Source organism: Vipera ursinii (genome assembly GCF_947247035.1).
Source record: "Vipera ursinii genome assembly, chromosome: 2".
Classification (NCBI taxonomy): domain Eukaryota; kingdom Metazoa; phylum Chordata; class Lepidosauria; order Squamata; family Viperidae; genus Vipera; species Vipera ursinii.
In genome coordinates, this window is record NC_139513.1 from 198,644,270 (window position 1) to 198,662,063 (window position 17,794).

The 17,794-nt window shown below is 38.7% G+C and overlaps 1 protein-coding gene across 1 annotated transcript in view; it reads left to right on the forward strand.

The window, feature by feature from the left end:
* Positions 1–17,794, forward strand: part of CPLX1 (complexin 1) — a gene marked incomplete at both ends in the record, with an annotated part of 161,766 nt that overhangs the window by 88,867 nt on the left and 55,105 nt on the right. The window contains one exon of the mRNA XM_083353765.1: positions 5,394–5,569. Coding sequence (XP_083209891.1) covers positions 5,394–5,569 — 176 coding nt within the window. The remainder of the gene's footprint in view (positions 1–5,393; positions 5,570–17,794) is intronic.

The window sequence follows — 17,794 nt, forward strand, 5'->3', positions numbered from 1 at the left end:
CTTTGCAGTACAACAGCTATTTCATAATTTCAAAATTCATTCCTCATGCTGTGAATCCAGGCCTTTCGCAGGGTATGATAGAGATTGGGTTCACACTTTGCCGTAAGTCGCAATATGACTTTTTTGTTGTCATTTTGGCTTAAAGTGGTGTTCAAACACTGAGTCACTGAGGTCTGCCAATTATATTTAACGCAGGAGATGGCTAGCCTGGGATCACCAGTACCTACACATCAGCCCAAGAACTTACCACCAACATTTAGTGGCAAAATAACCACATTAAGATAGTGCACCTTGGTGCATGAGTGTCTGCTTAAAATTAAGGATGGGTATTGAAACAGCCGGGGCTGTGAGAAGAAAACTACATTCATTCCCAAACCTCAATATCCTCAAAAGAGGAAATTTTGCCTCCAAAAAGCAAGCCCATTTTTCAAAGGTCTTTAGAAGGTAAATGAAAAGGTCGTCAGGGCTTGTCTGATATTTTTGATATGTTTTTCACTTGGAGGTGGGGGAAGCTACATTTTCTTTTTATAGAGATTTGGATGGAAGTCCTCAGAAACCACTTTCAGGGTGTGTTTAAGTGTCAGTAGAAATTGTGAATGGTCTGCAAAATAGAGTGATCTTGTCTGACTCTGTCTCTCTCTCTTTTAGAAATGAAAGACTTCATTTTGAAACAGCTTTGAAGGCATGCTTCATTCAAAGCTTTATCAAAATAAAGGCCTCTCCTGTGATTGGTACAGCCTTAATGTGCTGATTGGCATATCAGGAAATTTCCCTAGGGAATTCACAAAAGTTTCTAAAGGAGTGGAGGGAAGGGGGGGCAATTAAAAGAGGAAGGACATACAGAAACAAATTCATGAGGAGCCTCATGGTGAGCTTGCATGCTCATTCCACTGGAGCTAAAACAGTAAATATTGGGCCAAATTTACACACTTGTTAAACATTCATCAAACCCTGATGGAAGAGAATATTTGTATCTCAGGGTTGAACTGTGAGGTCCTTGGTGCTCTCTGTGCAACAACAGTGACAGGGCAAGACATTAGTAAATAAAAATAAGAGCAAACACCACTCTCTTCTAGGACTGATGAGGATACCTAGTTTGGTATTTAATTTTTTACAAGAAAGCTACCAACTCGGAGAACACCAAAGACTCCATAATCTATCAAACATTTTTGTTTGTTAAATATATATTTTGTTTATTTTCCACCAAGAACTCAGTGGTGTGCATCAGTCTCTCTCTCTCCCTCCCTCCCTTAATACTTCCCTATAAGATACGGTAAGTTGAGCTAAAGAAAAGCTACTACTGGCCCATAGTCTCCCAGTGTACTTGGACCAGGATTCACCCTGTTCTTAGACCAATATTTTAACCAGTCTGCATGGTACGTATCTCATAATAATATAATGTCAGTTTTTGAACCAAACTATGGCATTTGGAGGCAATTTTTTATATTACTTGAATAAGTGTTTGGCATTTCATACCTTAATTTTTCTTGCAGTACATTAATACAGATTTTTGCCACAACTGATCAAGATACCTATAAATAATTTGTGTAGGTTTGTGGGGAGGAGGGATTTCTGATCATTTATTCTACTTTCTGAAAAGAACATTTTTTCTACTAATAAAAAAATGACACAGTATGTTTCTGGTTGGCACAGATTTCATGATATTTTACAGTGGAGATTTTTTAAATTTGAAATGTTAATTTATTCTGTAGGATGTAATACATAGGTGCTGTCATTAGATTGTTTATATTTTTCCCTTTTTCTATTTTGCTTGTTATTATGTTTTGTTTATAGCTTGCTTGTTAATATATATATAGTATTTAGGGCATCCCTAAAGGCAGAGGAATAGAAAACAGGCTTTATCACCTCTCTCCATCTATGCTTGGACCATTTAACATGGTTCTTGGAAGATCTGGTATTTTTTATTTTTTTAAATTTGCAATAAAATAAACAAAAATGTGTTTTGAAGAAAGAGAGAAACCCCTCTGAAACATATTATGGAGGAGCAGAAGTATCTGAAATCAGAGAGAAAATGCATTTCTGAAAGTAGAACAAAGCAAGTTGAAAAACAGATTGCATGTGCTACAATGAAAGTTGTTTCTATCAATTAAACCACATACCTGTTGTGACATATTTTGATCTCTGAGAAATCGTAGCAAACTCCTTGTTTATTTACAGTAAAACAAGTAAAAAATAATGCCAACATGAATAAAGGGAAAGAATGAGAGGACAAATGTTTGTTTCACAGCTGGACTCAAAGCCATGTATCCAGAACACAACTGGATTGTTGTTTCTGATTCTTGTTTATTTAATGTTCTTTTGTTCTTTTACTTTTTGTACTTTGATTTTGTATTCTCTCCCATCTCCTGGCCTTCCCTTTTTCTTTATATGCCTTTTACCCATGAAAAAATTCTCAATAAAAATTATACATATGTTTTAAAAATATGTAACTCAAATATGTACCTGGCAGGTTTTTCCAACTTAGCATGTTTGATGTACTGATATTACAACGTGTGTAATCTCCAGATGTCATAGCTAATGATGCTGTGTATTCTGTAAGCATTCCCCACATATATTGATAATACTTGGCTGTCGGAAGTCTTACACACAATACCGTAGCTCTCAAATAATTAAATGATTGTGGGAATATTCTTCCATTTCATAAAGCAAAACATTGGCCTTCTGACCTTCTGTGCAAACTATCTCTCTAATTATGGATGCTTCCTTAAAAGATTCTGCTCAATTTATATTTCTTGAGTTGGGTGACAAAATTACCTGATTTCTCCAAAGGAATAAATATGGTCACAAAGAAAAGGTGGACAGAGATAACCCTAACGTTGCAATCTGCTATCTGGACATTATCCTGGGGTTCTACAAAGCTGAACTGTTGCTTTGGCTGAGACAGAGGAAAGGATTGTGACACAGTTCATTCAAGCTCATGTTTTGAGTCTTCTACCTTCTCCACTTCTCAGCATTTCCCCAACACAATACATCCTGGACTCCAAAATAATCTGTTTGCATCTATAGCAGTGGTGGCTATATTTGCTAGAATTTCCAGCACTTCTCTCTCTCTCTCTCTCTCTCTCTCTCTCTCTCTCTCTCTCTCTCTCTCTCTCTCTCTCTCTCTGAGGACTGCATTTTGGAGAAGTGGACTTCTGTTGGAACAAAACATTCAGTAGCACCACCAACATGCATCTGCAGGGTTTCCCACAGCTGGAGAGCAAGCTGGGTAGCAGACACAAGTATTGCTAATCTAAATACTGAATGTGTGACAGTAGAGGATGCAGGGGAGGCGAAGGCATCCCTAAAGGCAGAGGAATAGGAAACAGGATTCACACCCCTCTCCATCTATGCTTGGACCATTTATCATGGTTCTTGGACCATTTATCTTGGTCTTGTCCTTGTAAATAAACAGGTCTTCCCCTTACCTAGATTTGCAATAGGCTAATGCTTATTCTTTACCTGCCCAGATACCTTTCTACACAACTGAGTAGGATGGGGGGGGAGGGAAATCTGATTTTTAAAGGAGGGAATAATTATTCATCAATAAACTTCCCCATCCCAGTCTGGATTGACTCACTCTTTTAATAAGCTCTGTTGACCTTCAATTAAGGTTCAGATAAAATAAGTTGTTGAACTATAATAATCTCCTCTTTTTTAAAAAAAAAGGCTGTCATGTAATGACTTGATTATTAAAATGTCAAGGATATTTTCTTTAATAAAAATTCTGCCTGCTTTAGAGAAATAATTAACTTTTAGATGTCTATAAAAAAAGATACAGTGATGCACACTAAGTTAAGGAGAGAGAGGGAGGATAGAGAGGGAGAAAGGGAAAAAGAGAAAGAGAGAGAGAGAGAGAGAAAGAGAAAGAAAGAGAGAAAGAAAGAAAGAGAAAGAGAGAAAGAAAGAAAGAAAGAAAGAAAGAAAGAAAGAAAGAAAGAAAGAGAAAGAAAGAAAGAAAGAAAGAAAGAAAGAAAGAAAGAAAGAAAGAAAGAAAGAAAGAAAGAAAGAAAGAAAGATGGAGGAACAGAGTTTCAATAATGGTTAACCATGCCTAACTGGACCCTCAATGTTTCTAGTTTACTTTCAACTGTTTGATGTTGTAAACAGGCAATGAAAGATAATTGCCATCATGCCTATTTGGGTGGTTCCACAGGGCGAGTGGAACTAATATCTAAAATATGATGTTGGATTACGTGGATGCTTGAGTTGATTCAAACAATCCCACTTCCTATAATTGTATGGGATAACATCTTCAATTTTAAAAAGCAAAACAGAATTGCAGCCTTGCCTAAGCCTTCAGATGCATTCAGACTAAGCTTATATTGGATTCTGATAATGGCTTATAAAACAGCACTAAGAAGCATGAATCATATATTTTCTTCTGGTTCTGTATGTCTGAACTCCAGTTCCCCAAGTACTGTATTACAATCAGAGTAGTTCTACCTATGGATAAACCAAACAGAATTCAAGGCCACCATAGCTTCATTTAGCTAACAAAGATATGCAGGGGAAATCAAAATGCTTAATTTAGGATAGCTTTCCATACCACCACCAAACTGAACTGCGATGTGTTCTACACTGGGCAGTTCTTAAAGATGACCTGGAAGCTGAAGCTAGTCCAGAATTCAGTTCCGGATGCTTCACAGTTCATTTGAGTTACGCTATTGCTGCATGAGCTGCACTGGCTCCCAGTTGCTTTCTGAGTACAGTTCAAGCTGCTGGCTATCATTTTTAAAACACAAAACGGCACTGGGTCAGTTTATTGGCAGAACTGCCTCTCCAAAGCTATCTCCACATTCCACTAGGTCAGATAGGGTGGGTATGCTTTAGTCCTTTATGTTGTCCTCTAAAGGGACCTCAGAGGTGGTCCTTCTTGGTAGCATCCCTGGCCTTTGGAATAGTGTCCCATCTAAGATTTGAGTGCTTTTTACCATTTTAACCTTCCAAAAGGCCATGGCTTTTCCCTTAGGGGTTGGAGTAGAATGGGTTAAGTAGGCTTGGTTTGGCTCACACAAGCCAACAAAAACTAAGCACAGTCTCCATGATTTATGATTTTTATTTGGTAACATTTCCCTGGATTATGGGATGCTGCCTCTCTCAATAAGCCAAAAAGTCTTATTAATAAGTAGCAGTTTAGAGGCTGGCCTAGAAACCAGGAGTCTGAGAGTTCTAGTACTGCCCTTGGCATGGAAGCCAACTGGATGGCCTTGGGCCAGATCCTCTCTCTCATCCTAATCCACGTCACATGGTTGTTTTAGAGTCCAGGAAATAGGAGGCAGGTGATCCAAACCAGTACTTTACCTTCCTTCTACAAAAGGGTCAAATCCAAGAACAATATAATAAACAAGCAGAGCTACTATCACAATCTTGGCCTTCTGCTTTTTCATTAGGGGCTACCAAAGACATGGGGAAGATGTTGGGAGGAGAGGAGGAGAAGGATCCTGATGCTGCCAAGAAAGAAGAAGAACGACAGGAGGCGCTCCGACAGCAGGAAGAAGAAAGGAAAGCGAAATATGCCAAGATGGAGGCTGAACGGGAAGTTGTGAGGCAAGGGATTCGGGACAAGGTAAGAGTCATTTCTCCAAGTCATTAAACACTTGCTGATAAAATGTATTCATTAGAAAAAACTCTATCAGACTCCTGCTGATTTTTCCCTCCAAGCATTGGAGAGCCCACTTGGATCTAGTAGAGGGGGGATAAAGTATGTGCAGATGGCCTCTGGAAGACCTCTAGCCTGTTGTTGTTAGCTGCGAAGTCGTGTCCGACCCATCGCGACCCTATGGACAACATTCCTCCAGGCCTTCCTGTCCTCTACCATCTTCTGGAGTCCATTTAAGCTCACGCCTACTGCTTCAGTGACTCCATCCAGCCACCTCATTCTCTGTCGTCCCCTTCTTCTATTGCCCTCGATCTTTCCCAGCATTAGGCTCTTCTCCAGTGAGTCCTTCCTTCTCATTAGGTGGCCAAAGTACTTGAGTTTTAGCTTCAGGATCTGGCCTTCTAAAGAGCAGTCAGGACTGATCTCCTCTAGGACTGACCGGTTTGATCGCCTTGCAGTCCAAGGGACTCGCAGGAGTCTTCTCCAGCACCACAGTTCAAAGGCCTCAATTCTTTGGCGCTCAGCCTTTCTTATGGTCCAACTTTCACTACCATACATTGCAACTGGAAAGACCATAGCCTTGACTATACGCACTTTTGTTGACAGGGTGATGTCTCTGCTTTTTAGTGTGCTGTCTAGATTTGCCATGGCTTTCCTCCCCAGGAGCAAGCGTCTTTTAATTTCTTGGCTACAGTCCCCATCTGCAGTGATCTTGGAGCCCAGGAAAATAAAATCTGTCACTACCTCCATTTCTTCCCCCTCTATTTGCCAGGAATTGAGAGGACCAGATGCCATGATCTTGGTTTTCTTAATGTTAAGTTTCAACCCAAGTTTTGCACTCTCCTTCTTCACCTGCAACAAGAGGCTCTTTAGTTCTTCTTCACTTTCTGCCATTAGAGTGGTATCATCTGCGTATCTTAGGTTGTTGATATTTCTTCCGGCAATCTTAATTCCAACTTTTGATTCATCTAGCCCTGCCTTTCTCATGATGTGCTCTGCATATAAGTTAAATAGGCAGGGCGACAGTATACAGCCTTGCCGGACTCCTTTCCCAATTTTGAACCAATCGGTGGTTCCGTGTCCAGTTCTCATTGTTGCTTCTTGACCCGCATATAGGTTTCTCAAGAGACCAATAAGATGGTCTGGTACTCCCACCTCTTTAAGAACTTGCCACAGTTTGTTATGATCCACACAATCAAAGGCTTTAGCATAGTCAATGAAGCAGAAGTAGATGTTTTTCTGGAACTCCCTAGCTTTCTCCATGATCCACCTCTAGCCTACTTAGAGGTATTGTGAGTTGATTTTGGACTTTGTCATCCAGAAAGGAAATGTGCAGTCTTATTCTAGGGCAGGAGTCTCCAACCTTAGCAACTTGAAGACTTGTGGATTTCAACTCCCAGAATTCCTCAGCTAGCCATGCTGGCTGAGGAATTCTGGGAGTTGAAGTCCACAAGTCTTCTTCACGTTGCCAAGGTGGGAGACCCTTGCTTTAGGGGATGACAAAAAGAAAGATCTTAAAAACATTCTGAGGAATATGTAGCTAGAGCAAATACATCACTACTGGGTATGTAATAACTTCATGGTACATTTCGCACCTGTTAAACTTTTGCAGAAAAGCTGTACTTGGAACCCCTTGGGGATTGTAACAATTGTAATTATTGTGATAACAACCAGAGATTGTGAATTCTAGTCCTGCTTAAGGCATGAAGCAAGCTAACTAGTCCTTCCCTCAGCCCTGGGAAGGAGGCAATGGCAACCTACTTTCAAAAATCTGTTAAGAAATCTACAGAGATGTTCCAGGCAGTTGTTAGGAATCGAGACTGACTTGAAAGTTTTGTTGGATCCTGTTCCCTTCAGTCCCACCTAAATTAGGAGGTTTGGATCCTTTCCCTTACTCAATCAGGACACAGATTAAAAAACTCTAAAATGTTTTAAAAACCTACAGAATCTTGGTCAGAAATGCAAGACCACATTAAGAGACATGACCAGTTGAAAGACCCCAAATACACTTCCAGCAAGATCATATAGTCAGTTTCACACAAGGTGTTACAAATGATGGAATTGCATTGGCTGATCCATGTTTGGTCATTGACATATTTCTAAGCAAGTGGAAAATCCCTCACATGTTTACCTTTGCATGTGTCCTAATAGTGTCATTTCCATATCAACCTATCATAGCAACAACACTAGCAATAGCACTTAGAATTAAATACCATCCCACAGTGCTTTACAGCACTCTCTGAGCTGTTTACAGAGTCAGCATATTGCCCCCAACAATCTGAGTCCACATTTTACCGACCTCGGAAGGATGGAACACTGAGTTTGTGCCTGTCAGGATCAAACTCCTGGCTGTGGGCAGAGTTAGTCTGCAATATTGCATTCCAACCTCTTGTGCCAGCAGGACTCACCCTCAATCATAGGGTTTGTTCTGTTATCCACATGACCTGTTTTGAGGTATGGTGTCCAGTGCCACTGCACTCAGACTGCACCCTTGCCCCAGTGCTGCTTACATGTCTATTTGGCTAAGCCAAAACCTCTTTATTAGCATTGAATTCCGCATAAATCCATACATTTATTTCGGTTCATCCATCTTTTACAGCACACACAAGATTAGTGGAGCCCACCAAATGTCTGCATGGTAGTTGTAAAATAAAAAATTAAAGAAGTCTTTGCCTTCAAGAAACCTTCTCACTGAACATATAAGCAAATGTTATTCACATTAAATATCTCCCAATAGATAATGGAAACATTTTCCAAAATACCAGAGACTTGTTGCATACTCATTACCAGGGATGTTGTTACATACTACATTCTACTTCCTCAGGTTTACAAGCAAGAGACAATTATTTTAAAAAAGACCAAGAAATAAAGAAAGAAACCCAGCCATCGTTTGTTTCAAATACCACACTTTAGTCATGTTAAGCATATTTTTGCTGTTTATTCCTCCCACAGTACTAGTTTATCCTCCTCAAGGATATAGCAGATATGCAACATTTTATAATGCTCTCAAGCACAGCTCCATTAGAATAACTTCAGAGTGTTTTACAAAAAGCTTAATCCTTATCCAGATTTGAACGTGCAAGCCCAATATCTACATATGCTTATTCCTCACTCAGTTCTCTCTCTCTCTCTCTCTCTCTCTCTCTCTCTCTCTCTCTCTCTCTCTCTCTCTCTCTCTCTCTCTCTCTCACACACACACACACACACACACACACACACACACACACACACACACACACGGGGGGGGGGGAGGGAAGGTCAGAGAGAGATATACAAAGAGACAGAGACATACACAGAGAGTCAGAGACAAAGGCAACGTGTTGAATCATCAATTAACTAACTGCAAACCAAGCAGCTTGTCATTGGGCACAGGCTTAGTCCTGCCCAGCTTCTGAGAAAGTCTTAATATCCCTTTATTGATTTAAGGTCTCCCCTGAAGGATCGGATCCAGGGCTTTTTTTCTCATAGAACGCTCAGAACGGAGTTCCGGCACCTTTTTTGGATGGAACCTTGTAGGGTAGGCAAGGCGGGTTGTATGACATGTGTGAGTTCCGGCACCTTTTTCTTTTACAAAAAAAGCACTGATCGGATCCTTGGATTTGATCAGAGCCCTATTTGGGTTGGGCGGGTAACCTTTTGGAGTGTTGTTTGAACTTTCATAAACTTGAATTGACTTCAAATAAATTTGCTCTGTCAAAAAGCTCTGAAAGATGTTGGGTGCTCCAACACTGGAGGATTTTTAAGAAGAGACAGGAGCAAGGGGTTGGATTAGAAGGCCTCCAAGGTCCCTTCCAACTCTGTTAATCTGTTAATGGAAATGCAGTTCAGTTTCAACCCTGAAAGTTTTAACTTTTTAAGGCAATGTTTCACAAACTATATATTGAAGCATACAACAGGAAAGAAGGAAAGTATTTCAACCCATATAATAAGAATGCCCCAAATGGTCTCTGAATTCTTTTTATCCTTCTGGATTCAAAGCCCTATGCTTAGAAATATTTGATAGGTGGATCATTTATTTATAGGTGGTTGGCTTCACAGTTGACTTCTTTTGAAGGGCATGCCACTTTTGTGAGGTACATGTGTCATGGTGTGAAATTATTAGGCTCTCCATTGTGTACAATTCCAATAAAAGTATTTTCTTGGGAGTTCCAAAATTCCCTGGACAACTTCTTGACTTTGAACTTCTAACTTCCTCTTAATCTCATTCATGCTAGCTATCAGGTACCAAGAGAACAAATTAAATTGTTGTTTGTACTGGTAGGTAAGTAGGTAAGGAGAGAAGAAGAAGAAGAAGAAGAAGAAGAAGAAGAAGAAGAAGAAGAAGAAGAAGAAGAAGAAGAAGAAGAAGAAGAAGAAGGAGGAGGAGGAGGAGGAGGAGGAGGAGGAGGAGGAGGAGGAGGAGGAGGAGGAGGAGGAGGAGGAGGAGGATAGATGATAGACAGAGAGAGAGAGAGGGAGAGGGAGAGGGAGAGGGAGAGGGAGAGAGAGAGATCCTAGAGATATATGATAGACAGACAGACCTAATTTTGATCTTCACAATAAACAAGGTATGGCTTGAGGTTTAAGATCATTTCAGAGACTGAATAAAATTATACATGCTATTTATGGTATTTATTTTGGCTTCTAAGCTGCTTCAATTGCAGATAGCTGTAAACAACACATACATGCTCCAATGCTGAAAAAATGAAATAAAATTAAAAAAAATGATAATACTGTAATACAAAAACAAATAAGACTTACCTCCATCATACCAATGAATATTACTTCCTATAATAAAAAGTGTATATTTTAGGGGGGATGAACCACCATGTTATCAGTCCTTTATATAACCTTATTTGTGGATTTAAACCTTCTTTCCTTCCTGTTTTGTTTTCTTGTTTGTTTTTCTGATTATATTCTCTTGTGTATTGTGAGCCACAGAAGGGAGGGAGGGAGTAAAAAGAAGAGGAAGGAAGGAAGGAAGGAAGGAAGGAAGGAAGGAAGGAAGGAAGGAAGGAAGGAAGGAACATTTGAAAAATGGCATATTCAGAAACTAGACAAGTGTAAATTTTAAGGATAGCTTTATTCCAGTTGATATACTGATTTTGGAAGTGGGAATTCAGTAAATTGTTATGGTGAACAAGGTTTTCCAAGTGTTATATAGGTTCTGATTTAGAGTGGGATGGTTGCTTAGAGGTGAAGATGCTCGCCTCCCATTCAGAAGGTTGAGAGTTTAATCCGAGGCAGTGGCAGATATTTCTGTTTCAGGGAACAAAAAGAAAATATTTGCTGTGAGCTCTACGTAGGTGTCGGGAAGGGTATCCGGCCAGTAAATTTTCTGCTCCATCCAGTCACCTTGACTTCACCTCGAATAAAGGAAACAAAGGGTCATAAAAAGAAAAAAATATATCTAAGCTTTTCCAGACCCATATTTTTTGACTTATTTTTTTTTGTTTCTTAGTACATGTATATAATAACAGATGGGCTTCTCCACATGCAAAAAAGTACATTAGATCACTAGTGCCATGATAAAAGAGCTCAGAGTTTTCTATTAAACAAAGCACTGGTAAGACTGCAGCTGACTGAAGGGGAAACAGTGTGATTATTTGCCTTTTGATTCATAAAAAAGCAGCTTTGCATAGGTACAAACTCAGGTGTATTTTTCCAAGCAAAGCAAAATGGCTGTGCACAGCCAGAAGCAAATTCTAAAGCAGCCAAAGGAGCTGAAAAAAAAGATATGGTTGCTTGAATAAGTTGAAAAGAGGTGCTTCATACATATTCCTCTGTGTTATAAACTATCATAGCCCTAACATCTCAAAACAAGATATTTTTTTAAAAATCATGTAAATACTGATCAATTCCAGGGATTTTTAGGGGTGGGAATTAGGGGATTCTCCAGCATCTGGAGAATAAGATGGTGTTGAAACAATAACTTTGTGAAAACATCCCAAGTGGGAGGAGGGGATCCCTTAGGTTATCAAATACTGAAGACCTCAAAAGGAATTAATACCTGTCTAAAGACTGTTTATCTTGTTATCTAATCATATCAGACCACAACTGCCAACAGCTGGAATTTAAAAGTGTTTTTTCCCCCAAGTGCATATAAAATATTGGCAAAGTTTTAAGGCTTCTGAACTGGACCCATTTTAAGGAAGCGCCCTTTCCCTGTTTCCAATTCTTTTTCAAGTTTTAATCAGCTATCTTTTGCTTGGGAAGAAGGTGGTGGCGAGTATCACAATTGGGACAGTACTAATTTCCATTTCTGAAAGGAATACTGTGTAAATACCCAAGTGTTTCACTTTTTTAGGATAATCCTTTAAAGGCATCCTCTCATTAAAGAGATGTTCATGTCAAGTCCAGTTTGAAGAAAAAAAAATATATAAGAAAGGAACTCAGGGATCGTGACATTTCCCTTCTAAAATTAGCAGCTAAATAACAGATAAAATAAATGCCTCATCCAGCAGTTCCTCTTTGTTAGCAATATAGTTTCTCAGTTTTATAAGTGGCTATTTTAGCTGGGAGAAGGCCCTCAGAGGTGAGGGCCCATGGTCAAATACAAAACTCCTATTTGAAATCCCTGCTTAGTTTTCAGTAGACAATATACAGTGGATAGTAAACTGTAGCTAATAGCTTTAGTATTGCCTTAACACTGTAGAGAGAAATGCATGTATAAACGGCTGCCAAAAGAAAACAAACCATTTATTCATTCTGGCTTGGCTAATAATAGAAAACTAAGAATCAATCTTCTTAGGTTTATCATCATAAAAGACTCAATTGTTCTGAATCTGAATGACTTTTGAACAGGTATTTGTTTTGAACTCAGTTTGATCTATCTCCCCAAACATGAAAAGGTAGAAAATTATTCTATTCTGAATGAAAAATTCTCTTTCAAAATAGAGATTCCATATATGCTTTATCCAGGTATTATTTAGATGGGCAAGTCTCTTTTTTCTATGTTTTAACTCTTTTCTTGAATAAATAATGAGGAATGAAGAAATCCCGCAAATCCATCTGAAAGAAAGCTGCAATAAATTCAAAAATAGTTCCCTTCTTGTCTCAGTGGCTAATTCTTTAAAGAAAAATAATTTCCTGTAACAGCAAGAATTAAGAAAAAGAGGGAACACTCCCCCCCCCGCCCACCATGCCCAAATGTTTTTCCCCATTCTGATTTATCTCCTTTTCTTGTTTCTTTTATCAAAATACAAACTTCTTCTCTTGTCTTCTAGCAATGGAACTTCTCTTTGTTCTGTAAAATAGGTTTCACATTGTGATTAAAAAAAAGAAACAGATCTCTTCTACCACTTGTGGTGGATGTATGATAAAGCAAGAAAATATTGTAGCAGGATTCATAGGTTAACACTGAACATTCTTTTTTTTAATTAAAAAGTTTTACAGTACATTTTATCTTTAACAAAACAAAACCCCTCCCAACCCCCTCCCCTCCTCCCAACCCTCCCCAACCCCTCCCTCCCTCCCTCTCCCCCCCTCCCCGACTTCCCAGAACTAAATACAAGGTATAAAAGTAGAAACAATCATAATCTAACATATGCAAACAACAGTAAACTATTAAATCTGTCGCACTTTAACTCTTATAAAACAACTACAAGCAATATAAATATCACATCAATACTTATTCAAATGCTAAATGAAACTTTTTAGTCCCATATTTGTTCTGGATGTAGTCAATCCATTTTTTCCACTCCACAATATACCTCTGTTGTGAATGATCTTTCAAATACGCTGAGATCTTTGCCATTTCTGCCAGGTTGGAAACTTTTAAAGTCCATTCTTCTATAGTCGGCAGTTCTTCCTTCTTCCAGTATTGCCCTACTAAAAGTCTTGCTGCCGTAATTAAATTCAACATCAACTTAGTGTCCACAACAGTAGTGTCAGTAGTAATGCCCAGTAAAAACAATTGCGGACAAAACTTTATCCTTTTCTTAAATATCTTCTGCATATTCCACCAAATTTTAATCCAAAATGCTTTAACCTTTTTACAGGTCCACCATATATGAAAATACGTTGCATCTTCACCACCACACCTCCAACATTTAGGCTGACAATTCGGATACATACTTGCTAGGACACTGAACATTCTTAAAGTGTATATGGAAAGAAAAACCAGAGACTTTTCTTTGGGGGCTAATGGACAAAGATCTAGAAAAAAATATATGGAACCTTGATGTTATCTATGTTGACAGCAGAAAGAGTAGTCTACACTCAGAAGTGGAAGACCACACCGATTCCCACAATGGAGGAATGGTTGCAAAAACTGACGGAGCTAGCAGAGATGGCTAAGTTGTCTCTACTGATTAAAGAAAAGAACACAAATACCTTTATTGCTATGTGGAAACCGTTTGTGGACTTTGTGCTTGAGGTGGGAAAAAAAATGAAACTTTGATTTTGGGTTTTACCGATTAGATAGATTTGATAGTATCAAAATGTATTTATTTTTTATTTATTTATTTGATTTATATACCGCCCTTCTCCCGAAGGACTCAGGGCGGTGTACAGGGCAATAAAAATAAGAATACAGGATACAAGATTTAAAGTTAAATGATTGTGCCCAATGTAATAAGTTAGTTAAAAACAATGTTAAAACCCCAAACCCCATCAGACCAGGCCGGCTTGTTTGAATAGATAAGTTTTTAGATCACGCCGGAAGGAGCGAAGGTCGGGGGCCATCCGTAGTTCAGCCGGTAAGCGGTTCCAAAGGACTGGTGCGCCCACCGAGAAATGGCTAGTTTATATTATTTTATAAAAGTTAAAAGTTGAGGTCTGATGTTGAAGTTCTATTTTACTGCATCAAAGGAAGTCAGAAGTCAATGGCTTTTTTTCTCTTCCTTCCCTCACTTTTCTCTTCTCTTTTCCCTTCCCTATCTTTCCTACTGTTTACTTTTGTATTTTCTTTGTATTGTATACTATAAAGTAATAAAACTTATGTAATTGAAAAAAAAATATTAGAGCTTAGGATCCAATTAGGACTACAGGGTGGACAAGAGTATTGGTTCTCCATGGCCTTGTGAGCATGTCCTAAAAGAAAAAAGAAAACTATCCAAATGTCAGCACAAGGACTGCAAAGTTCATTTCAAGTCATGATCAAAATTTATTAAGGCCTTTAGACCACAGATCACAATAATAAAATACATAAAGCTGTAATTATTATTAACAAAACTTAGAAAACACATAATATTTAATAAATTTGCATCGAATATATTATTATAGTAACTGTAATACAGACAGCAGTGGTGATCACCAAAACTTGTGCTAAATTTCAGCCATAGATAGGACTAATACAATGAATGGTAGGACAAAATTGGGTAAGTGGGAAAGATACGTCAGGTTTAAGCTATTCCCTATCATTACTTGAATTCATTGAATTGCATGTCATAACAAGAGCCTTGGTGGAGCAGTGGGCTAATGCCTCCTTAAGTAACACCACCTGCCTGCAATTAGTGCAGGTTCGAGTCCCACCAGGCTCAAGGCTGACTCAGCCTTCCATCCTTCCGAGGTAGGTAAAATGAGGACCCAGATTGTTGGGGGCAATGAGCTGACTTTGTAATAATGCCACTGGGGGTGTGTGAAAGCCCTAATAAGCAGGCATATACATAGAATGAAGGCTATTGCTAAGCACATTGGTTTGTGCTTAGATTGTAAGCCGCCCTGAGTCTTCGGAGAAGGGCGGGATATAAATGGGATTAAAATAAAAATAAAATAAATAAAATAAGACAAAAAGAAAGGATGGGATAGGAGGATGAATAAGGAAAATAAGTTTATTCTGGCAGTAGTTCTGGAAACTCCATTATTGTTCTACATTGGGTTGGGCTTATGTTGACCTAGATCAGGGGTAGGCAACTTTGGCTCTTTTATGGCTTGTGGACTTCACCTCCTAGAATTCCTGAGCCAGCATGGCTGGTTCAGGAATTCTGGATATTGAAGTCCACAAGTCATAAAAGAGCCAAGGTTGCCTACTCCTGACCTAGATGGTACCTCATCATGATCAAGAAAATACTCTCATTACTCTTCCTCGTGGACTTTGCTTCTGATGGTCTTGAGATAGTTATCACACAACAGTGAGAGAAGGCATTTATTTACTCTCTGTTGTTTCTGCTTTGCCAAGTAGAATAAACTAAAAGTATTATCTATTCAGTAATTGCTTGAAATTTTCACATGACAATAGTTCCATAAGCATTTCAGCAGTTCAACCAAAACCACCATCATGAAGGAATCAATTAAACCATAATAGGATTCGAGCATTTTTATTAAATCTTATGGTTTCAGTAAAAGTCTTCCATGTTTTACAAGTATATGTATGCACCTGAGAGAGTGTGGTCATAGGCAGAGAAGGAAGGAAGGAAGGAAGGAAGGAAGGAAGGAAGGAAGGAAGGAAGGAAGGAAGGAAGGAAGGAAGGAAGGAAGGATTTTCTAGAGATTTCCAAGAAAACCAGTTCATAAAGAATTTGTTCTCTGAAAATTCTGGTGTTTTTTCCTCCTAGATCTGAGAGTATTCATGCAGCTGCCTGAAGGCAAAATTTTATTCTGGTTATATCTGAAAGCCAAAAGCTTCCAACAAGAGGAAAGTTTCTCTCCCTTTAACTACGTTAGTCTACAATGCTGCAGTGAACTCCCTAGCAGAGTTTCCTTTTAATTATTGGTATGCTGCCAATGATTTGATTTTCAGCAAGCTTCATTGGTGAGGGCTGGCATAAATAAGCAGCCTCAAATTTTACCACCAGCAAAAGATTTTCAGTGAGGAAGAAAATTAGGAGCTTTATAAACAGAAATTTTCCCCATCCACTATTATTTCAAATATTTGTATTCCAGAGTCATTGGTGGTTGAATGGCTTGTATATTTAATAAATTATTATTTGCAACACTTTGAAGTCACAGCTGCCAGTTCTTTAGCTGGTGTTGGCCTTACGTTCTTTCCCCAAACCTAAGATGTTGTAATGTATGTGTGCAAGCAGCATGGCCTTTTGTGTTTGACAAATGCAAAATTTGTTATTTTTTTGGTATGGATCTTCACACAGTCAGCCAGATGTTTAGATTGGATTTGGCATTTTTATCCATATAAGGAGATATAGAAATAAAGAACTGTAAACTTTAAGAAACATTTTATTTACAATATTGAGTATTGCATCCATTTTCAATCTAGTTACTATAAATTGATTCAAAACAATACAGTATAATTGTGGATGATATCATATCTCTCAAGCAAGGCAATAATCAGAGGCTTAATATATCTTTTCCTACAATGTCCTCTCAAATACATTTTTTTTCAATCCCATTTATATCCTGCCCTTCTCCGAAGACTCAGGGCGGCTTACAATCTAAAGCACAAATCAATGTGCTTAGCAATAACCTTCATTCTATGTATATGCCTGCTTATTAGGGCTTTCGCCCCCCCCCCAAGCGGCATTTTTACAAAGTCAGCTTATTGCCCCCAACAATCTGGGTCCTCATTTTACCTACCTTGGAAGGATGGAAGGATGAGTCAACCTTGAGCCTGGTGGGACTCGAACCTGCACTAATTGCAGGCAGCTGGTGTTACTTAAGGAGGCATTAGCCCACTGCTCCACCAAGGCATACTATTTTAATAGTATGCCTACTATCTATTATTAGGGAAAGGAAGGAAATGGTTTCATAGGGGTTCACAGGGTGCCACATCCTTTTATTCTACTGTGGCTTGGTACTTGTGTCACTAGGAGTCATTCTGGAAGGATCTAACACAGGAGATTAATGCTTAAACAACAGACACATCTGGATCTCTTTGCAAAAGTGGAAATGATCTGAAAAAAGGTAATTAGCAGATTCAATCAATTCATAAAATGAATCCTATGCCTTTTAGGTAATGAAATTGGAAGAGTAGGACCAAACCCTGCTTCTTGTACTCCCCTGGATCATTACTTTTCTTCCCAATACTTCTTTCTGATATCTCAGATCTGTGAAATACTTTGCAAAGCGCTTCCCTGAACTTCTAAAGGCAAGGTGTTGTGCAGGTAAGAGCTAAGAACTGCATGACCTAGATGGCTTGCTCAGAGGAGATGCTAAAACTGGCATGTTTTTTTTTATTGTAGTAAGAAACCAGTTCAATGTGCTTACTGAACAGGAGGTAGTAGGTCATATTTGGAGGTATATAGTATTTAGATTGCTACTTGCAGAGAGTACAATAGTTCATAAAGGCTGCAACCTAGCAAAATGAGAAACCCATAA